The sequence below is a fragment of the Leuresthes tenuis genome, unplaced genomic scaffold, assembly GCF_036924035.1.
Source record: "Leuresthes tenuis unplaced genomic scaffold, fLeuTen1.0.hap1 SCAF_16, whole genome shotgun sequence".
Lineage (NCBI taxonomy): Eukaryota > Metazoa > Chordata > Actinopteri > Atheriniformes > Atherinopsidae > Leuresthes > Leuresthes tenuis.
The window spans coordinates 6675159-6696523 of record NW_027325370.1 but is presented as its reverse complement, the minus strand read 5'-3'; the positions used below and the strand labels follow the sequence as shown (position 1 = coordinate 6696523).

General features: G+C 40.5%; 1 protein-coding gene across 1 annotated transcript; it reads left to right on the top strand.

Annotated features, from left to right (window-relative positions):
* The first annotated feature begins 7897 nt into the window (after positions 1-7897).
* On the top strand, positions 7898-20341 carry LOC140272065 (rho-related GTP-binding protein RhoA-D). The gene is made up of 5 exons (XM_072367389.1): positions 7898-8001; positions 16764-16919; positions 18510-18630; positions 19547-19677; positions 19805-20341. The coding sequence occupies exons 2-5, from the start codon at positions 16764-16766 to the stop codon at positions 19976-19978; spliced, it is 582 nt and encodes a 193-aa protein (XP_072223490.1). The 5' UTR covers positions 7898-8001; the 3' UTR covers positions 19979-20341.
* The last annotated feature ends 1024 nt before the right edge of the window (positions 20342-21365 follow it).

Here is a 21365-nt window from a genome sequence, read left to right as displayed (position 1 = left end):
AGAGTGAAGCAAGAGTGCAAAGTTGTCAGCCAGGCAGCTGAAACTCTCTGTAAAGTCAGGGAGAATTTAAGATTAGCCTGACGGTCATATTTTCTATATATCCTCAAATAGTGTGACTGCTTCGATTTTACATGAACCAATGAATAAAGCAGAACAGAAAATGTGTGACCATGATAAGAAATACAATGACACCTTTTTGTCACACTAGTCTCTTTGGAACAAGAAGATGACACCCGAGGATGATGATATCCACGTGTCGATGGGAGTCAGTTGTCCCGCATGGAGAAAGATACGCACACCAGCTGGTAAGCTCTCGTAGTGCAACGAGAGAGGGTGCAACGAGACTTGTTTCCATGGCTTTTTAAAATATTCAGTGGTAAACGTGCCTGGACAGGGCAAATACGACGCTGTTTTGGGACTGCAATGTGAAATCCCAATAGTTCTTAAATTATATGACACTAATACAGTGGAAGAGAGAAAATGTATGGGTATGTAAGACAATGTAATGAATTTTCCTTTTTTTCTATGACAGACAGCATTGATTTTAAATTCAAATTTATTGTCCTCTTTCCTGTCATTTTATTTTCTTACCATCCGTTTATCTTGTCCACTCAGCGCCACTCAAGTGAGCAGCAGGACCACAGAGTTATGTTTACAATCTGCTGAGCACAATGAGATACAGGCCTTATGATACAACAGGCGCTCATAATCCGAAAGCCTTTCAGGAAAAACAACGGCCATAAAAATCTGGGATTATGTTGTTCCACGCCACCAGTTTAGGGATAGGAATATCTCTCACTCCTTTTCTCAATCTTTTTTTTTAATCCTCTCTCATTCTCAGTTTTTCTCTTCCGTCCTGTCCTACTCTAAATCTCATAAACAGCTTTAGCGATTATCAGGATAGGATAAAAGAAAGAAAAAAAAAGGTGGATGAATGTTTTTTTTATTGCAGATGCATTTGTCCAGGCTATGCTGAACTGTAAAACAGTCAGGGGAGAGAATTAGGCGTTCAGAGACTCACAGAGGCAGAAAGAGGCAGAAAAAATCCTTTCCAAGGCTTTAGAGACTGTTCTTTGACTTATTAAAAAGTATTATCAGATACCATGCCCTTAACCCACGCCTGTATCCTTCACCCGGCTGCACTGTGGCTCAGTGTACATAAGCTGGATTAGAGTGTCTGACACAAACAAAAGCACAGATGCATGCTGTTGGCGTTGCATATTTGAGCAGCACAGCTGGATATCTGGCCCAAGTGAAAAAGGATCAAACTTTTACTATCTCCTCAATTCCTTGTTTTTATATGTGTGTGGCTCTCTGATCCCTGTAAGGTTTTACAAGAGAGAGGCAGTTGTTTTGTAAAAAAAAAAACTTGAACATGGTCAGCTAAACAAGTGTCTGCCCAGGTCTGGATTCACATTCATACCAGTCAAAGTCACACAACATCTCATCCATACATTTGTGTGTCTTTAGGCATCACTGTGCAGGGCATTGCCGCTGAAAGAGCTTCAGTCTATTTGTACACTTTGGTTAAGGGACTATACTGCATCCATTCATCCGTCCCTCACCCAAGCTCTCCACCTGCTTTACTCTCTGTCCTCCAAACCCTCCCCACTTTACCCTCATGACAACACCAACTGATGATTAATGATAATATGTACTGGCCATTGACTGCAATTTGGGAGCATTTTATACGAGTAGCAGCAAAGGGAATTTTGATTTGCTCTGTCTATTTTCCCAGCAGTGTCTTTTACTCAACTGACTTCAGCTTACGGAGGAAAAAGACACCAGAGGGAGCCAAGATAAAAGACACTTTGGAGACGAGAGGAGCAGAGAGCCCACATTCTCTGCTACTAATAGCAGTTTTTTAAAGAAAATCAGCTTCAAGCATGAGTAGGAAGAGGCAGACGAGGTTGTGGTTATAAATGTCATGTTGTGGAGAAATGTGACTCTTTATTTGAATATGACCTAGTTTAGAAAGCGGAAACTTGTTTTTGGAAGGAATGGCAAAGTATGTAGACAGTGACGTCTCATGGGACGTCAATGCAATTGAGATCAATCCTGATAGAAAAGCTATCAGTAAAAAATAATTCTTCTACATCATGAAGAAAGGAAAGCATACTGTGTTGAATCAGCATCTGTGAGCTTTGATCACCCTCTTGTGGTCAGACCTCCATTAAGCTTGTCCTCTTCAGAATTAAGGGTAGGTCTGAAAAATGTAGAATATCTTTTTAAGAAGTTGAAAAAATGACCCTGTCACAATTACCGCCGTCTGCTAGGTCTTTTTCTCTTTCCTCAAACAAAAAGTAGAACTAATCAGACTCCACTGCTCCCCTGACTTTATCTTGAAATTCTCTGTTGCTTTACATTTTAGTCAGCTTAATGTTCACTTCTTCTGTTATTTTGAAACTATTTTTTCTCTTATGCATTTCAATTAGTTTAGCTTTACATCTGTTTTGTCTTTAATTGATTACACCCACTTCACTCACTTTGTACATATCTTCCTTGGTTTACTGTGTTATCAGCAAGATTGTCTATTTTGCTTGACAAACTTTCCAGCATTGATCCCGAGTGTTATCTGTCAGGTATATGCAGCTTCTTCCCAGTTGTTGCCTTTTGCCTTGTCCATGTTGATAATGTTTCATTTAGACTTTTCTGCAGCACACTTTCTGTACAGTATATTACGGACAGGTTAATTCAAAGTACAGCTTTCTGGGAACATTGTTCATCAGTTTGTTTACAGCTGATGATATGAAGCCTTTAAGGGAAACAAAACTTCTCCTACAGCTCTGTGATGCTCGGGCTCCTACAGTATGCTGTCTCTGGTACTGGAGGCATGTAATTTGTCAAAGGAACAATGAAATAAGAAGATATTAAGGCCTTTTAAAATGTAATTAGGTACCCATTGTCAAAATACTATGGCAAATGTTCAGTATCTTTGAATAGGACAACAACTCTCAGTACACATACAATAGCACAGAATAATGTGAAGGGGCAGAAGCCATGATTTAAATTTAATTGAAAACTTGAGATCTGCTGAAAAAAAAAAAACCCAGGGACACTTAAAAGAGCATAAATGCACAGCAATGGAAGAGCGGTGGAAATTACCAGCAGACAGGTCCAAGAAAATTATAAGTTGCTACAAGAAACTCTTTGAGGCTGTCATTAATGGGTTCGGCTAAGGTTCTGCAAACAAATATTGTGCAGTGCTCCAATGTTTGTTGGGGCGGGGGGTAATATTTGTTTTCATGTAACAATTCAAACAAAACAATAAACTACTGGCCTTTTAATAGGCTTGCATGGTGTTCTGGAGACTTGACAATCACGACTGGGACAAATTCGCCCTAAACTGCCTTTCAATGTTCTTTTGAGCCATTCCTCATTTGTATTTTTCTATGAGCTGACAACCATGAGGTGCTGATTTAATGGTGCTTTCCTAATTATTTCCCAACCATTTTCAGCTTAATTGAATTCAGGGTCATGGGCCGGAGACTATGCCAGCTGCCATTGGCAGCAAGAGGCAGGATACACTCTGGATGGGACACCGGTCCATCATAGGGCCACACAAGACAAACAACAATCCACTCTCACACTCACTGCTACCGTCAATGTAGAATCACCAATTAAACTGACATGCATGTTTTTGGATAGTGGGAGGAAGCTGGAGTACCCAAAGAGAACTCATGCATTGCACTGGGGGAACAGAAAATGGCCCCAGCCAGGGTATGAATCAGGAATGCTCTTGCTGTGAGGTGACAGTACTAACCACCATACAACCCCTATTTTATCAAACATTTTCTTGAAATGTCCTTAAACAGTTGTTTCCCCTATTCCATTTGTTTTGAATATTGAATATGAATATATTTAATGTTGTTTCAGCTCAACTAATCACAAAAAAGCCATCACGTTGAATCCTTAATACTATGTTGAATGTCAGACCACTTAGTTGAAAAAAATGTGAACATGTTTAGAGTTTTAATCTATAAACAGAAGAGATAATTGGAAAATATTCATATTTTAGAGGCTGTGAATAAACAAAAGGTTCTGCCACATTTCATTTCCGTTTTTATTCTATATATTTTCCTCCATTTTGATTAATTTTATTAGGCATATCATAGGCATTTTATGGTCAGAGCCTGTGGTTTCCGTATAAAGATGTATTGTTTCAGATTGTAATGTTTAGATAGCTTTCAAAAAGTCTTATTTAAAGTATTTTATATCAAATTGGCCCAAAGGTTGATGCTTATCCTACAATATAACTAACAGATAAGAAAATCAGGGGAAGCAGCCGCAAACTGATGCTAATTCTGACTGTCATCAGTATTATTCTCCTCCAGTATTTTCTTGTCCAGACAGTGAAATGTGTGCTGGTTGTACTGTGTATAAAACTCCACTAAGTGTCACTATGTCCTCACATTCCAGCAACATTACTGACGTAAGGGGTGAAATGAGGACGTCTAGTCCAACTCCACTCTCATGTGTAAACTTCCTCTGGGACACGAAGGGTGACTCAGTGGTTCACGGCAGCCTCAAGCTTGTTGCTTTGTTCTCTGTGTTCACTGATCCATAAAAGACCAGTGTGGGAAAAAGATGAGAAGTGCCAAGTTTAGGTTTCACAAAGACTTTATTGATATTTTGATGTGTCCTGAGGGTGAAAGTGGTGTGTGACCACATATCAGGAATATCTGAGCTTTGGGAAATCAGTAAAAGCCTTTGGATGTTGAACGCACAACTTCCGATACAACCGTCCTCAAAAAGTGAAACGCTTTGTATTTCATTTGACATACAAAAATATAAACGTTACCCTGTCAAGTTTGTTTTAATAATACATAATCATGAAGGATTTGGCATAATACTTCTGGGTATAGTGGCTAAAAGACAAGGTACGAATCTGCTGGGCCATGAAGCGTGGAGTGAGCTCCAGCTCATTGTTTAGCCGTTCAGTCTACAATTTCCTGTTTGGTTTCGCCTTCTTACAGCATCACTTCTGTGCTTAAAAAAAGACATTAAACACAGGTCACAGAGAACCACAAAGCCATACTGGAACTTTACTATATTTAACAAGATGCTCAACATAGTAAAGCATTTAGCAACAAAAGCAGATGTTTCATTCAGGAGTTGCAAGTGTGGATTTACGTCCATCAGGTGGACAAATTAATTACAAAGTTGCATACATGGTTGTCAACAGGGTTGTCATTTCACTGCAAAGTCCTGATGCCAGTTTTTTACAAAATTACGATTAAAACGGCAGCTTTTACTTCGGCAGTAACAGTGAAAAACAATGGCAGTTTGAGTCTACTGCAACTCCTACACATCTACTAAAGTGCTGTAGTTCCCAGAGACTGCTCATGCTGTTGTGTTTTTGGTGTCATTTACCACTTCATTGTTTCACTTCTTTTGTCTACCTGGTTGTTTTTTGTTCTCATAACTCACCAAGTTAAGCCATTTTTAAATATGTTTATGTGTATTTGGGTGATGCTTAAGACTGAAAGGTGACAGTGATTATAAAAAATAAGGACTAAATTAAAACAATAGCATGTCTCTGTCAAACACGTTTCACTTGATAATGTTTCATATTTCAAACTTCTCATGTTTAGCTTAAATACTAAAAATAAAAAAACAAGATTACCAAGAGCTGCTTCAGCTCAGTCTGCCATGTACTGTACTTGTTGCTCTAATGCAGAATCAGAAGTTTGATCCCTTGTCCTGGCATCCCTCTATAGAAAACCAGCATTTTTTATGTAAAATGCACCACATTCAATTTTTCTCCCTCCTCTGAAATTAATCCAAGCACCCTTTGTGGAATGACCCCCTGTTAATGTTGTGACCTCTGTGTTTGATTGCTAAGCACTGACACTGAATTAAAGTGGTTCATTCAAGGAAATGCTTGTGTGGCATCCATCTTGTCCTCATAACTCATTGCTAACTGTGACACATTTACTTTGAGGAGTAGTTCAAAGTATCTCAAGTTGGGTGGTGTTGAGGTTGATGAGTTGATGAGATTGACAGCATGAATTCACATGATATTAGAATTGAACTCTTTATATAAGTTCTGCACAAATTTATTTTGCTGCAAAGAGAAAATCTACTAACTGAAATCTAACCTTCAAAAACACGAGAAACTCAAAACTTTGATTCATTTAGATCAAAGTCATCCTGTGTGCATCTCTTGAAGAAAATATCAAGAACTCTTAGCACTGGATTTGTGTTTCCTGGGATTCCTTGTCTGAAGAAACATTAAATCAAAAGAGTCAGCAGATGTACAATGTGGCTCAAGGCCAAAAGGGCAGTTTCTGCAGAAACAGCGGGAAACTGTGGTTCAGGGGTGCTGTAAATCCACACAAATTCTCTTTACAGGCTGACTCCACCTCAAACACTCATCTTTTACCAGTACACATACGGTGGGAGCCCAGCTTCAAGAGAACCTACAGAAAGAGCCTCAGTGCTTTGTGGCACCGGGAGGTGTTTTTTTTTTAATGTGAAAGAACACTATCTGTGTATTACTATGGAAACTGTAGAGGGATGTCTAAATCACTGTCAAAGAGCAAGAATACAAACATTTAACATATTCAGCTTATTGATAAGCTTGTGATCCCAACCTTAGAACAAGAGTCTTTGTTGGGACACTAATACACCAGAGAAACTTGCGGTTGGAGGTTTTTTTTTTTCTTTTGCTATTGAAGTAAAACATTTTCTTGATGTGACTTCAATAGAACTAAGATTATCTAATAACCCCTGCAGTGTAACTGAAATGTTCTTCACACCACAAGGCTGCTGGTGTGTTTTAACGGTATACTACACTGGAGAGAGAGAGAGAGAGAGAGGGGGCTGAACTAATGACCTCACTGAAAGAATGGCATGTTAAAGCGTTCAAATCCCTGTTGTGTGATTTCCTGTTGCTCTGTGGGAGAAAAGCTCTTGGGTCAAAGTCCATATCCTCAAACAAGAAGGCATATTAACAACAATAATTCTACTTACAATGTTGAAAATAAAGACAAAAAAAGTTATCCCAAAAATACAGAATGACAACAAAACAACGATGTAAAATTAAATATGTCATTATTCTTTAACCGAAACGGGGAGGGGTCGCTTATATGCGTCCTCCAGCGCGCGTGTAGGCACTGGAATAATGAAACGGTGAAGACATCATGCTACGTTCACTGCAGTTGGGAAGTGTGAAAGGACTTGGATTGTTGGTTGATGCCTTTCTCTGTTGCAAATGCATATTATTGACCAGTAATGTGGAATTCAAATGAGTGATATTCTAATATTTTTTATTTTTTTTACAGCAGTGGAGCTGATTTCTACTGATTTTTACTAGTTCTCCCATTTTCAATTGACGGTGCCTTGACTTTGAATGCTATAAGCAACATTGTAAAGCGGTGTAATAACTAATTCTGGATTTCCAACAGATTTGTGAAATATAACTAAATATCGTTTTGTGTTTTCTTAAATGGCATGTTTTTGGTTTTGTGAAATATTGCATTTTGTGTTTTTCATATTTTTGTATGTGTGTGTGTGTGTGTATGTGTGTGTTGTGATTGTTGTTTTTCATCGTTACTCTTTTTTATGTTTTCCAAATTGCTGTGTTTTGTTATTCGTCATTTCATTGTATTTCGTGCAGTGATGTTGTATTTGCACCTCAGGGCAACAGTATTTGATGTTTTTCTTTGTTGGAGTCAGTGCCAACGGAACGTTTCATCAATCTCAACATAATTTTTAATACACAACAATAGGTAGTTGATATTATATCAATGTATAGAAATTTAAATAAAACTTAAGTTTCAGCTCCATTACTTTACATTATGTTATACCAAAAGAAAGAAAACAGTTGAAAATTGAACAATAGAGAATTTCCGAGGGGTCATGAATGCAGCATAATGGGCGGGTCTTGAGAGTATCAGTTTGACTGCTTCTCAACCGTTCACTCTGATTAGCTTCAGGGGTAGTTGGACGGAAACGCGGAGACCTTCGTTGATTTGAAAGTGAACCCTTCTGAGAGAGGTAAGATGATAACTGTAGATTTATTACTTTTATCCTTACCAATTGTTGAGATATGTATAGGGTCATTAAATGGAGTTAGTCTTTTCGAGGTAAAGTAGTTGGTTAAAGCAGCACCGCTCCCGCGGACACGTTAATGAGCAGAAATAGCTGCGGCTACTCGGCGAGTTGAAACCTGTTACTCGTTTAAAAGTTTCTCCGCAGGTTTCCAAGGTTTGCTCGACAAAAAACGGAAAGGAAAGATTTTGTAATCTGGTGGCACAACTGTTTGTTCTCTCCAGCCAAACCCAGGTGAAGCTATGGATTATATCTGCATTCTTAGCACTCGCTCCAATCCTCGTTTCTGCCCATATCTTACCATGTTGCGTAATTTAATGATGTGGAGTTCAGCTCTGGAGGCACACGTAATAGAGTTTTACTAGCTGTAAAAACTTTGATCTCTGCTTTCTCACTGGAAACCTGTTTGGCCAGTAAGCAGGGATTGATTGTATCAGTTACCGTGTTTTTCCGCAACTCGGGAATTCCTAGAAGGGCAAAATATCGACGCCAATTTCTTTGCTACAGAGCGGTCGACCGTTTCTCAATTTGGTTATGCGCTCGAAATAACTTGATCTGCACGACATAACTGTTGAAATATTTGTCTGTCCCGAGGAAATTCCTCTCTCCTAGTCACCACACCCTTGTTGTGCTGCTCGGCTACTGTAGCGCAGAGCCTCATGCCTCACAGCGACTTGTCTTTGCATATTCCCCACAACAAAACTGCACTTGGTGTGAACCAAAAAAGTCAGACCTGTGGAGCTCCACACTTCAGCTGGACTACTCTCATGTTTGCTTCCAGGCTGACCCACGCACACCGGACGGTACAACATATGCAGACACAACTTATTGTCCCCACGCGATGCTCCTGTTTTATCTTCGGGGTGCACGGATCCATGAAAACATGTTTGTTGAAGTCTCATGTGTGACCTGTTTTCAGCAGGGAGTGGACAGAAAGTACCATCCAGTTGTGCACAAGCAAAACCAAAACAGCCAGTGCAGTGGAGGGAAATGCAGTGGAAACCCCCAGTCTAAGCTACTCAGTGTAAAGGAAGTGGTGTTACAGTGCTGTTTTTACTGTAAGTGGTATCATTCAGAGCTGCTCCGTGTAGAGGGGACTACAAGGGTAATAAACGGAATGAAATTAGTGGGTCATTTGCATACACAAACACTGTGGATGTGGGCTGATTATGCACTATTGGCAGAAAGGAGCAACACCATATGGACACACGCGGGAGCATTATAGCCTTTTCTTACCGCCAGTCATCTGGGTCATTTCATGACTGCTCATTTGGTCAATAAGTTGTCGGAAAATGGCGAAACACGCAAATCTCGCCTTCCCTCCGAGTCCTGTGAATGAGGTCTGAGTTTGCTTGGATGACGATAACCACTAAAAAGAGGTTTTCTTTTCTTAACGGCTTTCTTTTGATTTATTGTAAATCTTCTCTAAACCAAAGGTTATTTTACTTGGGTGGTTCATAATGTTTCTCTACATCGTTTTACTTGGGGGGGGAACTTGTGATTTCACATTCATTACTCATAGCCTTAACTTTTAGGGAGAGAGCAGGCTGTATTTTACAGATGAGTGTTAGCACGTTTTAGTGCTGAAGAGTTTTTACTCTAATGGGTCTTAATTCAAACCCACAGGACAGCAGGGTGATTGTTCAGGTGTCTTTTTTTCATAAACCATATGTACTGTTGGTAGTCTGTGGAGAGCTGCTGGTTTGTTCATTGTTAAGCTGTTGGAACTTGTCAGGCAACGTGTTCAGAAACAATGCTCCTTGGCATCCTGTCTCACATGTATGTGGACAACTTTCCAACAGCAGTGATTTCCAATGAGGCCCGTGTTCTCCTGAAAGCTGATGTAACTGCAGTTTGCTTTACTGTAAAATGTGAAAAATCATGTTTGCCTTCCTGAAGGAGAGGCTTCAGCACTTAAGAGATGTATTTCTAAGATTCTTCCTCCAACGTGGACGTGAATAATTGAAATTACAGCGGAGAGTCTGCAGTATCCAGAGTCCATATTTGTTTCGAAACACCACTATTAACTTGTACATCTTTCCAGAAATGGCTAAAACAACAGCTTATGTAAGCGTCTAAACATTTCTGGAGCCAACTGAAAGTGTTTATTTTCTAGTCATTTGTCTGTGACTGACAAACACTTCCACATGGAAAACTGTGTCCACAGGCGGTGGGATGTATCGCACGCGTGCACCATGCAGACAAGAAAATCCTCTGGGTTTAAGAAAAATCTCCGGGAGAGTTTCCTGTTCGGATCTAAGGCCTCTGTTTTTCAAGGAAGCTTTAAAGGGATTACTTAAACTTTTCTTTTCCCTGAGTTACGTTAGCAGTGAAAACCCTTAAGGATGGGCTCTGATAGCTATTGTCATTTTGGATCCAAGCGCAGAACCGCAAATCGCTTGCACTCATTAAGCTTTTAATCCAAACTTCTAATCAAGCCACCCATCGCTCCTCATTCATTTAATCAACAAAGGGAAATATGGCAGTAGAAGCTTTCTTCCAGACGTTAGATATGAAAAACCTCCCCAGCAGCAGCAGATAAGATCAGCTGTCGCTAATTGGTAAAGCTGTAATGGCTCCAACACAATGTGTTCCTGCTGTCTGATGAATGCTTTACATGTTACTTAATCACTATTATAAGTATTTGTGCTACAAATGTTATTCATTATGTCCTAAAAAGCATTTTCAGACAAAAAGGCTATGAGATATCCTGTCTCATAGTTATAAAAATGCAAACACTGAGCCTTTTCCAAATGTTATTAAAGTCTGCGCTTGTTTGAATGAAAAGAGCCGAACAGGATACATGAGAGAAACATTATCGGTGTTGGATGTAGCGACTCCAATCGAATCTGCTCACATTTGTCAGCTTTCATTTGTGCTGCATATGTGAATTGGAAAAGAATGGATGCAGCACCCTTAGGATACGCAACATTAGCTCCCTGATGGTGACATCACACTGCAACACAGGCAGTGAGAGACGAGGACAGAGTGAGAACGAGAGCCTGGAGGAGGATGGGAAGACGAAAGGGGCTTCCAGAGCAAACAGAGTAAAGAAATGGTGAATTCAAGTCAGCTGTTTCACTGTTTGGCTGAGGCATGCGTGTCTGCATATGCACACTATAATGTAGCAGCAGCCCATGTGGAGTTGGAAAACAGAGGTCCCTTTCTCTTTTCTGTCCAGGTCCTATATTTTTTCCCAGTCATGCCACCACTAATTCGGCCACTTGTTTATTCATAATTATGGAATATCAGTCACATGCATATCAAATATATATCTTTATGCTTTGAGCTTCAGCCATAAACGGGGAGTTTATGGATGAATGTTTTAGTGCTGAGCACTACACCTCTCTTTGCTCTCATTCCCTTCATCTGTCTGACTTTTTTGTCCTTTTGAACTGCAACCAGGAGTCTTGGGGGCGGATGAAGGGGTAATTCTGTGTGATATTTCTCTCTGAGCTGAGCTGTGTGCACTGTGGTAAATTCGGCACGGGGTGGTCTCAATGGCTCTGTCCTATTTTGGGCTCCAGCTAGATTCCCTGACTTCAGCCACCATGGCCTGGATCCTGAGCCGCATCCTCTGGTCTAGAGTTAGTCAACCGTGAGAATGTGGAGGAAAAATGGCAACTTTGTGGCAGCAAGAAGAAGAACTCTTGTGCTTGTAAAAAAAGAAAGAAAATGACTGCATTTGAGTTTTCTTGTAGCTTAAATGATGAATGATAAATATAAAATTGTGACTCTGTTCATACAGCCTTTTTGGTGTTGTGTTCAGGAACTACCATCTCTATTTTCCTGGCTATTACTCATACAGTTGTGGACACAATTTTCAGGCTCCCTGCACTCGTGAGGTCAGCACAAGTCTTTGGATATTGGTTACACATAGCAGCATGAATTGGCGTCTATAGTTGAACCTTCGTAGCTGGTAATGGGAAACTCATCCAAATCTCCATCAGTGCTTAAGTTGGAATGTGGGTAATCCACGTATAAGGATTTGACATGTGAGAAGGATGTGTGGGCTAGAGACGATGTCTTGGGTTCAGCTTTGGTTTGAATACTCCTTTTCAAAACTGACAATCATGAGTTTGACTACATGAGCAAAAGTGAAGCGAGGGACCCAAAATTCAATTCAGCAGCAGAGACGTCATCTCATTCAGAGTGAATGAGAAGCAAGATGGTCGAGCATGAAATGCCCAAAACACAGTGGTCCTAAAACCACACATTTTTTATTTTACTTTCAGTTAAAACTGCGGCAGCTATATGATTAATAACAACAAATAATGTCCATTTGACTCTAAACACTTCTGTATACAGAGGAGTTCGTGGTGGACTGCAAAACAAGCACACAATCATATCATCTTTCGCTCTTAAGAATGACTCCAAATTGTGGTTGAGAGCCAAAAGACAACGGTATTTATACTCTTTATCTTGACTCAAATGGGCCTGGGTGCTTTGCACATGTTCCACAGTTCCTGTACAGTACCCATTAGGCCTATGCGGTGAATTTGGTTATATTTCCATGTACGCTGATCTCCCACAGAAAATTGGAAGAGCGTTTTTACACTGCACCATCAGAAATACTTTGATCAACAGCTCTATATTCACACTTGCATATTTATTTGACTAGTTTGGCTTGGTAATTTAACTGGTCATTGTCCCAGTATGAATGACCAAGTCAAACTCGACTGTGCATGTAACTGTGCTGACTTAATGACATTTCTATGTTGGACTCTTGAAGCAAACCGTAATCCTCTTAAACCCACGTATGCATACAGACTCGGCGCTCTTCAGAAGCAGTGTTTGCTCTGATGATTTTGGCTCTCCTTTTCACACCTACATGAAGTCAGTTTCTTCCCATCCGCTGTACCAGTGCCTTGGACCTACTAGAAAGTATCTCTGAAATGAGATTAAAAGCTTAATCTTAGAGATCTTCAGGATTGACATGACCATTCAAGGATATTCAGACTTGTAAATATTTAATTTAGCATTTTGACAATTTTGACAAAAGTACAACTGAATCAGAGCCTTTTTTTTTTTTTTTTAAACCAAGGAAGCTTGGATGTTGAACATTACAGAAGATAATGATTGAAACTTATATCTTTTAACACATCGACCCTGTAGGTGTCTGAAGGCCTCACAGCGTTGTGCTGTTCCACTGTTTGAGCAGAACCGAGCACATTGGAGTCCAATCATGACAAAATTGGAAATGCACTTTAAGGAGGCTTGTTGGATTCATTCTTAAATGTTTGGACTTGGGTTGTGGTTGTCAGCGCATGTGCTTTCAGTACAATGTACCGTAACTATGTGGACGCCTGTTAGTTCTGATCTTTTGAACGGTCTAATATCACTAAAGCATCCGTTTTGATCACCCTTATCTCAATGGCTCTTCACCCTGACCTTCCTCTAGTCATTTGAATCTTATGTATTTACATACCAAGACTAGCTATTGTGTTACCTGTGCAGGTGTTGACCACAACACACCAGGGTGGAAGAGTGGGGGAGAAGGGCCATCTTTGCCACATGTACTGGGAGCGAGAACTTTGTCCTTTGCTACTGTTAAAGGGAACAGATGTTACGCAAGACAGAAGCCTTACTAAGGCACATGTAACCATCTCTTTGAGGTTGATGTACATGTGGAATAAGTCCCCACATGCATACCATTTGTCTTTAGTGCTATGTTTGGTGTCACATTGGCCTGTGATACTGCTTAGTTAGTTTAGTGGCGGTTCTTCGTGATATTCTTAATGCTGCACATATTTGGCAATCTACATTTGAGTTATTTATGAATTCATTTCAAACTTTTTATTACTTTTATTTTATGTTCCCATGTTGAGAGAGGACTGCTAATGCATTCAATTATTGTTTGTGGAAGGGATTGTTCTATTGTCAAACAAAAAGCTAATTGCAACGCATTGAACAGCTGTTGAAGGCTCTATTTTTGTTCATTTATCAGGTTAATGTATTTTTTATGATACTGCTTCTAAAGATACAGCCAATTTCATTTGAAGTCTTTCATAAAACCATAAAATTCCTTTTGTGTGTATACAAAACAGGTCTGTTTGTACAAATGTCATTTAAATGTAAGTTTAAATGATGAAGAAAGTGAACAAAAATACAGAATTTTTACGATATTTAATGTCTGCATATTGTGTGAACATTGCATGCATTTTAAAATGAAGTATGTCATGCAGGCACTCACTGATTGTACCTCTGATTTAGTAAGAGAAGTCCTCTGAGTCTATGTCCTTGTCCTGGCACAGTGAGTGCCCACACACACACATTTATGCAAAGTAAAGGGGCCATTATCTCCAATAAGTACCATTCGCAGCCACTATCGCAGTAGGGAGTCTGCTGCAAGAGCCGGCATCATCAATAAGCTGCCTTATTTCATTCCAGCACTAAATCTGCAGTTCTTGGCCAGTTTTCTGAAGCTTTCTGAGGCTGCACTGTAGCTACTAGTCACGAGTGTGGATGCGTTTCTGAATGTTTGTTTGTGTGCAGCTCCCCTCTGGCAGTGACAGTATGATGTATGGAGGAGCAGCAGCCTGCTATCACAGAGAACAGGTGGCTCTCTCTAGAGACTAACTGACAACACACTGGCCTGATTTAACGCGTGGGAGTACAAAAATCTAACTGAACAATTGTCTTTTTTTATTCTTGTGATATTCTTGTGAATACGGTAGGCGCTGTGGTTGCAGAGAGTGAAGGTGAACAACCAAAGCTCCGCATCCACCCACACATCAGACAGAAATAGCATCCTTTATGAATTTTTCTTTTTTATACAGACGCAAACTCATCGTGTCTTAATGGTTCATTGGTTCTTAAACCAAGCTTTAGCAAATAAGATGTGCTGTGTAAAGTTTCTCCCTGATAACAAAATAACTTGTGGAGCCACTGTGTTCTTTGTTAGATTGGATGGTTTTCATTCCATGAGCTTATGCTTCCTCCTGTGATTCTGAATGTTTTTCGCCCTGTCATCCTCGGCCTCTTTAATTATACATCCAGAAGCAAGACGCCTCTGCAGTAGGGCTGTAGCAATACACTAATCTCATGATGCGATACACGGCATTCAGTCAACGGTTTGATACGATTTGATACGATTCGATTTGATACGATTTAATACACATAATTTTCTGAAAGATCTTAAAGGGACAGTGTGATTTGACATGAATCGTCCGTCCTTTGAACCGGAAGGACAAGACTGCCAGACAAACGGAAACAAACAAACATGTCACAAACGTGTGTGACAGACTCATGTTTATGCTGTGAATATTACATCATCAACCTGCTTGTTTTACTTGCTAAATACCATAAACACAAATCCAAATTCTCTAATCACAAACCATCTTCTTTTAATTTTTGAGAAGGAGCTCAAACAATACATTACAACAATCCTACATTCTATAAACAGAAAAGCAGTCAAAACCACTGAGCTATGCACTTTATATAAGATTTTTATGAACTAATTTATCACTGTTTTCTGTAATGTGCATTGCTTTGTATTATGTTAATGTGCTGTTTTTTCGCTAATTGTAACGTTTGACTTTTAAATAAAGTTTGCTAAAATAAAAATCGATACTGGTGGCTGAAAAATTGATACTTTATCGGGAAACAAAATATTGATATATATATATCGCGGTATCGCTAAAATTGCTCAGCCCTACTCTGCAGGAGCTCAGAGCAAGGAAACCTCGGTGTATTCTATTGAAAAACTTGTTAGTGCTAGAAATCCCTTCACAAGAAACACTTTGACGTGGCGTTAGACTAATGCGGTGGAGCCAAGCGTTACATGTTTGGGAGCTTGAGCTCAATCCTCATGTCTCGCATCTTTTCCCAAAGGGATTACGACTGGAGGGAAGACACGTCTGCGTGATGAGAAGCAACCTGTAACGGTCTACAGGCCGTCATGCACTCTGTTCACCGGGTGGTCCCAGCCTTTGTTGTTTGGCTGGTAAATTACCTGTTATTAAGCCAAAAAAAAAGAATCAATCTTAGCAAATAGGCTTAACTCTGGTCTTAAAACAGTCATCTGAAAGATAAAAAGATCAGCGGTGCTGAGGAGAAATGTAGAGTCCACTGGTGATTCTCTGAAAGTTCATCACTGTAACTTCTGCAGTCTTCATCAGTTAAGGTTTATTTTGTGTGTGTGATGGCAGATGTTTTCATCTGATGCGTAAAGGCTTATGCTACCGGCACGGAGCCAATACTTTGCCCACTTCAGCCTTCTCTCCATTATTATCAACCTGTGGGAGATGACAATTGATCCGCTCGTGGCCATCTCACACCCTCTGGGAAGCCACATTTCACAGGCCTTTCAGGGATACAAGGAAAGAGAAATGACTTCAATACAGCCATGTAAGACAAAACCAGTAAAAGCTGTGAATCACTTCTCTACAGAGATATAAAAGTGACACAATAAAGGTCATAACTATTGTGAATGTGTGACAGCTCACGCTTGTAGAGCATGTAGAGTACCCAAATCATCTGTTCACCTCCCAGTCCCTTCCCTCCCACAGTTTTTCACCTCACACACAGGACACAACCCAGGAAAGGGAAGGGTGCGGCTTTAAAGCAGACTTGGATTCTCTTTTTTTTTTTCTCTCGTGCTGTTTGAGGTTTCATTCCTTCGCCTCCCTGTCTTGTTTGAACTTGATTCTTAGTTTACAGTGTGTCAAACGTTAACGTATGAACTAACCAAAGTGTTTTCTCTGTAGATGGCTGCGATCAGGAAGAAGTTGGTGATAGTTGGGGATGGAGCGTGTGGGAAGACCTGTCTGCTTATTGTCTTCAGTAAGGACCAGTTTCCAGAAGTCTACGTCCCCACTGTGTTTGAAAACTACATCGCTGACATTGAAGTTGATGGCAAACAGGTACACTATGTTTGTATAGAAGACAGTAACTAATGGAAAGTCTATACTTTTAATCTGTTCAAGCAGTTTCTACGCAGTTTGATGTCATCCTTTCCATGTATCTTAACACTCCTACAACTCTTTTACTCCGCTGTACCCATCAAAGTTACACTCACTGATTAAAGGTTTAATCTAGAAAAGTGCAATCGGTATAAAAGTTTTATTTTTTTTTACGTGTGAATCTCGTTGCTCTCAAACATTTAGCCTGTAATCCTTATGAACAGAATTGTCCGTCTGGAGTTTCCTCTCTAGATGTACAATCTCTTAATAACATGTCATTCATCTGTTTTACTGCAGAGTGAGTGCTGTTAGGATTAAAGTACAGGAAAGGCTACATTATATCTCCACCTCTGATGAGAAATATTCCTCAGAGGTGGAGCTGCTTTATGCGACTCTCCTGACCTTGTTGGTTGGGAACCACGTGTCATTGTGATTGATGGGGATACGTGCGTATTGTGAGCAACTCCTCTGATTTCATTGTTTTAGAGCAACAGACCTCCAGCAATCAACAGGAAGTGGAGTGGATGAGTGCCACCTTCCTGGGCTGAAATCCCCCCATGAATTAGTTGTATATCAAGACTAATTCTCATTTCCTGTTTCTGGCTTTCTGTCTGGCCAAATCTGGTCACCTCTTTGAGGTTTGACCTGTATGTTGTCCAGCTGAATCAAGATGTTTCACACGGATTTAAATTGTATCACTGTTAACCAGCCTTTCATTTCAGTCAAATGAAGGAAAAAGGCTGACCCCTGAGAGACACCTAGTGGTGACACAGTCATAATGAGCAGATAAAAGCAGCATATTCTGACCGAATATGTGATGCAGCCCATAAAAGAAACAAATCTCCATCTGTGGTAGACTACAACTCTGAGAAAGTTGTCTCGCCGAGGTAAGTTATCTGTGAGCCACAAGAGAGACTTGGAAAGATATGAGAGCAGTGAAAAGCTGCTAAGAAAGTGTATTTCCTCTCGGGGCTGATTAATAGTTTGCACCCAGTTTTAAGGAGCAGCAAGCACGTTTTTCAGCTGTGACTGTAGGGGTAGTGAGGCTAGTTTAACTGAAATTAGCAAGATGTTGGCGGGTAACATGGGCCTAGAGATACACTTTAAGTACACTTTAAGCTGTATTTATTTTTTAGGCCCGTCATTACCCATCATTTTTGCTTGAAATGACACAATCAGGCCACTGTGTACTAGATATTGTAAGAAGTACTCTTGCTGAGCTGTAGCAAATGATTTTTGCTGGGCATTAGTTTTATCTAGAGCAGGCCAGGCACTCTGGGACTGCCACCAGTTTGATTAACAGCCTGAAGCCTGTGGGAACCTCCTCCACTGCTGAGGAGTTGCTACTGAGGGCTGATGGTAAAGGAATTAATGGTTCAAAATCTGTTTTCCTTTCTCTAAGGATTTCTCTTCCGCTCTGGTTTTTGTGTCTGTTGTCTTATTCTGCTGTCAGTGAGCTGTGAATATTATCCTCGTTTTAATAACGGCTGAATTTCTGCTCTGTGCCAGCAGCCTATTTGATCTCTGCTTTTCTTTTTCTGCCTCTCTCAGGTGGAGTTGGCGCTGTGGGATACTGCAGGCCAAGAAGACTATGACCGACTGCGACCTCTCTCCTACCCCGACACAGACGTTATCCTTATGTGCTTCTCCATAGACAGCCCAGACAGTTTAGGTAAGGCTGTAAATGCTTTTAACCTCTCAGAGTGGATAAAACTGTCTCCTTTCTGCAAGGCCCTGCTCTCTTGTATGTTCTCCCTGTGGTTGTGCAGGTTTCCTTGAGGAGTTCTGGTTTATCCCACTATATAAACACGTTAATACTCCTGTCAAAGTGCCCTTTTCCAAGGCCCTCCTGTGTAGTTGGAGTTTGTACACGTGTACTATGTGGTGGCTGCCCTCTGCTTCTAATCCTGAGGATGGGTTCAATCAGAGTTATTCAAGCTCATTTTTTTCCTGCCACAGACCTCATAAAAGTAATATATCACTTACTGAGAAGTTGATGCTCATTAAGGTGTTTTTTTCTGTGTGAATGGCTGTATCATTATCATTAACCCTGCTGTTGAAGTCATAACAATAAATGAAAAATAAATATTATAAATAAATAAGAAAAAAAGTAATTTATAAAATCAAATTGATTTTGAGTAAATAAAAATTTATAGACTAATAAAAAAAACACCATGGGCCACTGTGAAAATTGAATTAAGTCGGGGACTAATGGAGCTAAATGTTGGAGTTTGACAAACTGAGAATGTAACCTTGCTGCTGTTTCGAGGTAATGCTCAATTTTGGGATTACAAAATTGCCTGTGCCTCTGATTTAAATCTGTGTCCTTGTCCTTTAAGTATTTGTTCTTTAAACATTTTTCCGCTCTGGGCTATTCTCCCACAGTACTCTAATGAGTAATGCCTCATGATGTCTCCTTCCAAAGAAAACTGCTGATTTTCCTCAGCAAACTCGGACATGTATCAGCTGTTGCTTTTTGACCTTGTGATGTTTGTCTGTATAATCATAAGGGAAACTCTCCTGACTGTCTTTGTAGGGAAAAACTGGCGTGTACTGTGCTGTGACTTTCCCATTTATAATTCTTTCAGAGAATATTCCAGAGAAATGGACACCAGAAGTGAAACACTTCTGTCCAAATGTCCCAATCATCCTAGTGGGCAACAAGAAGGACCTTAGGAATGATGAACACACACGCAGGGAGCTGGCCAAAATGAAACAGGTGAGTTTTCCTGTGTGTTACTCATGACAAAGTATCCCAGAACGTGAGCTTTCCTGTTTAATGTTTTTTAACCATGGTTGTACACAAACACACACACACACACACACACACACACACACACACCCAGGAACCAGTGAAGTCTGAGGAAGGCAGAGACATGGCCAACCGCATCGGTGCCTTCGGCTACCTGGAGTGCTCAGCCAAGACCAAGGACGGTGTCCGAGATGTGTTTGAGATGGCCACCAGAGCAGCGCTGCAGGTCCGCAAGCGCAAGAAGAGAGGCGGCTGCCAGCTGCTGTGAGGGGGCAGAGTGTGTTGGCCATTTAGCACCTGAGGGAGGATTCTCCTAGACACGCAGAACAAACTTAGAGAAACCTGAAATCAGTGGCTTCCATGGACTGTACTTACTTCACAGATGCAGGCAAATAAGAGAGACTGACACACCTGTTTAAAAGCAAATCAAATCAGCTTCTTTTTTTTTTATTCAATAGTTTGTTCTGTGACTCACTCAGTAATTGCTAGATTCCTGTTTTGTTTCTCACTACCAGCACACCGATCTGTTTGTGTGAGGGATTGGCTCCTTCCTTCTTTGTGTATGAATGTATGTTTGTATTTATATGTGCAAATACTTTACAAATGTCACAAAGCTGCCTCTGTGTCATGATTGTTTGTTTGCTGAGAAGGGCTTTGTGGCCTACATGCACACTGACGGTCTCTTCTAGCAGTTTTAGATTTGCTTCTCCTAAGCCTGCATGCACCACCTGGTCACCCATTATACACAAACGTCTATTCTGAGCCCTCTGTGTGTTGTACCATGAGTCATTTTATACACTCAAAGTTGTATTTTACCAAGTGCAGTGTCAACAGAACTGTATACCACGATTTTCTCACTTGCTAAGGACACAATTTAGAGCCTCATTACACTTCTTTAATCCACTAAAGTCTACCCACAGTATACTGAAGAAGCAGTGACTATTTGTGAGGAGAGGCTTTGGACTGCACCTACGTCTCTCCTTCATGGTGACAGCTTAAACTGGTACTGGAGACAGTGGTCTATTGTCGTGGACAATACTGGCAGTTGCACTCATTCTGGCTCTGTCAAACATCACCAATGCTCCCCCAAGCTAGTGTGTTTCTGATTCTGTATGCAGTCATCACACATCACTGTGCTCTGGATTTATGATGGCACTCTGTACACAGCAACTTTAATATGAAATACAGATTTACTGTCCATTTTAAAAGTTTTAGAGAGTAGCAAACAGATTGGCAGGTTAAGCACTGGTATTAGCAAAGTGTCACTTAGCCATTTTAAACTTGGGCTACGTTGGTGTGTCTCAGCACAGTTGGCGGTAACTAACTGGTGGTAGTTGTGTTGGAGGAAAAAGAGACTTTGTAATACTTTCCACCAAATGTTTTGCTACATGCATGTATTTTGACAAACGGGTAACTTTCTGATGCAGCTGACATGCTTTTCCCATCGTATCTAATACAATGAAATGCCGTGTTCATATCCAGTCCTGCCCAGAAGGATCGAACTCCGTACATGTTAGTTTACTAATGGTTCTCAAATTGATGCTGCCACCATCACAAGCAACACCCCCCCCCCCCCCCCCCCCCCCCCCAACTGTGTACATTCAGATCTGCAGAGGGCAGAATGTAGTGGGCCTGGACAGTGCCTCAGTCTTAAA

What these genes read in the sequence shown, in the direction of transcription:
- LOC140272065 (XM_072367389.1), top strand. Translation starts at nt 16,764, where the DNA reads ATGGCTGCGATCAGGAAGAAGTTGGTGATAGTTGGGGATGGAGCGTGT. An exon ending in TTGAAGTTGATGGCAAACAG is followed by an intron (nt 16,920 to 18,509) that starts GTACACTATGTT and finishes TGCCTCTCTCAG; the next exon opens with GTGGAGTTGGCGCTGTGGGA. An exon ending in AGACAGCCCAGACAGTTTAG is followed by an intron (nt 18,631 to 19,546) that starts GTAAGGCTGTAA and finishes TAATTCTTTCAG; the next exon opens with AGAATATTCCAGAGAAATGG.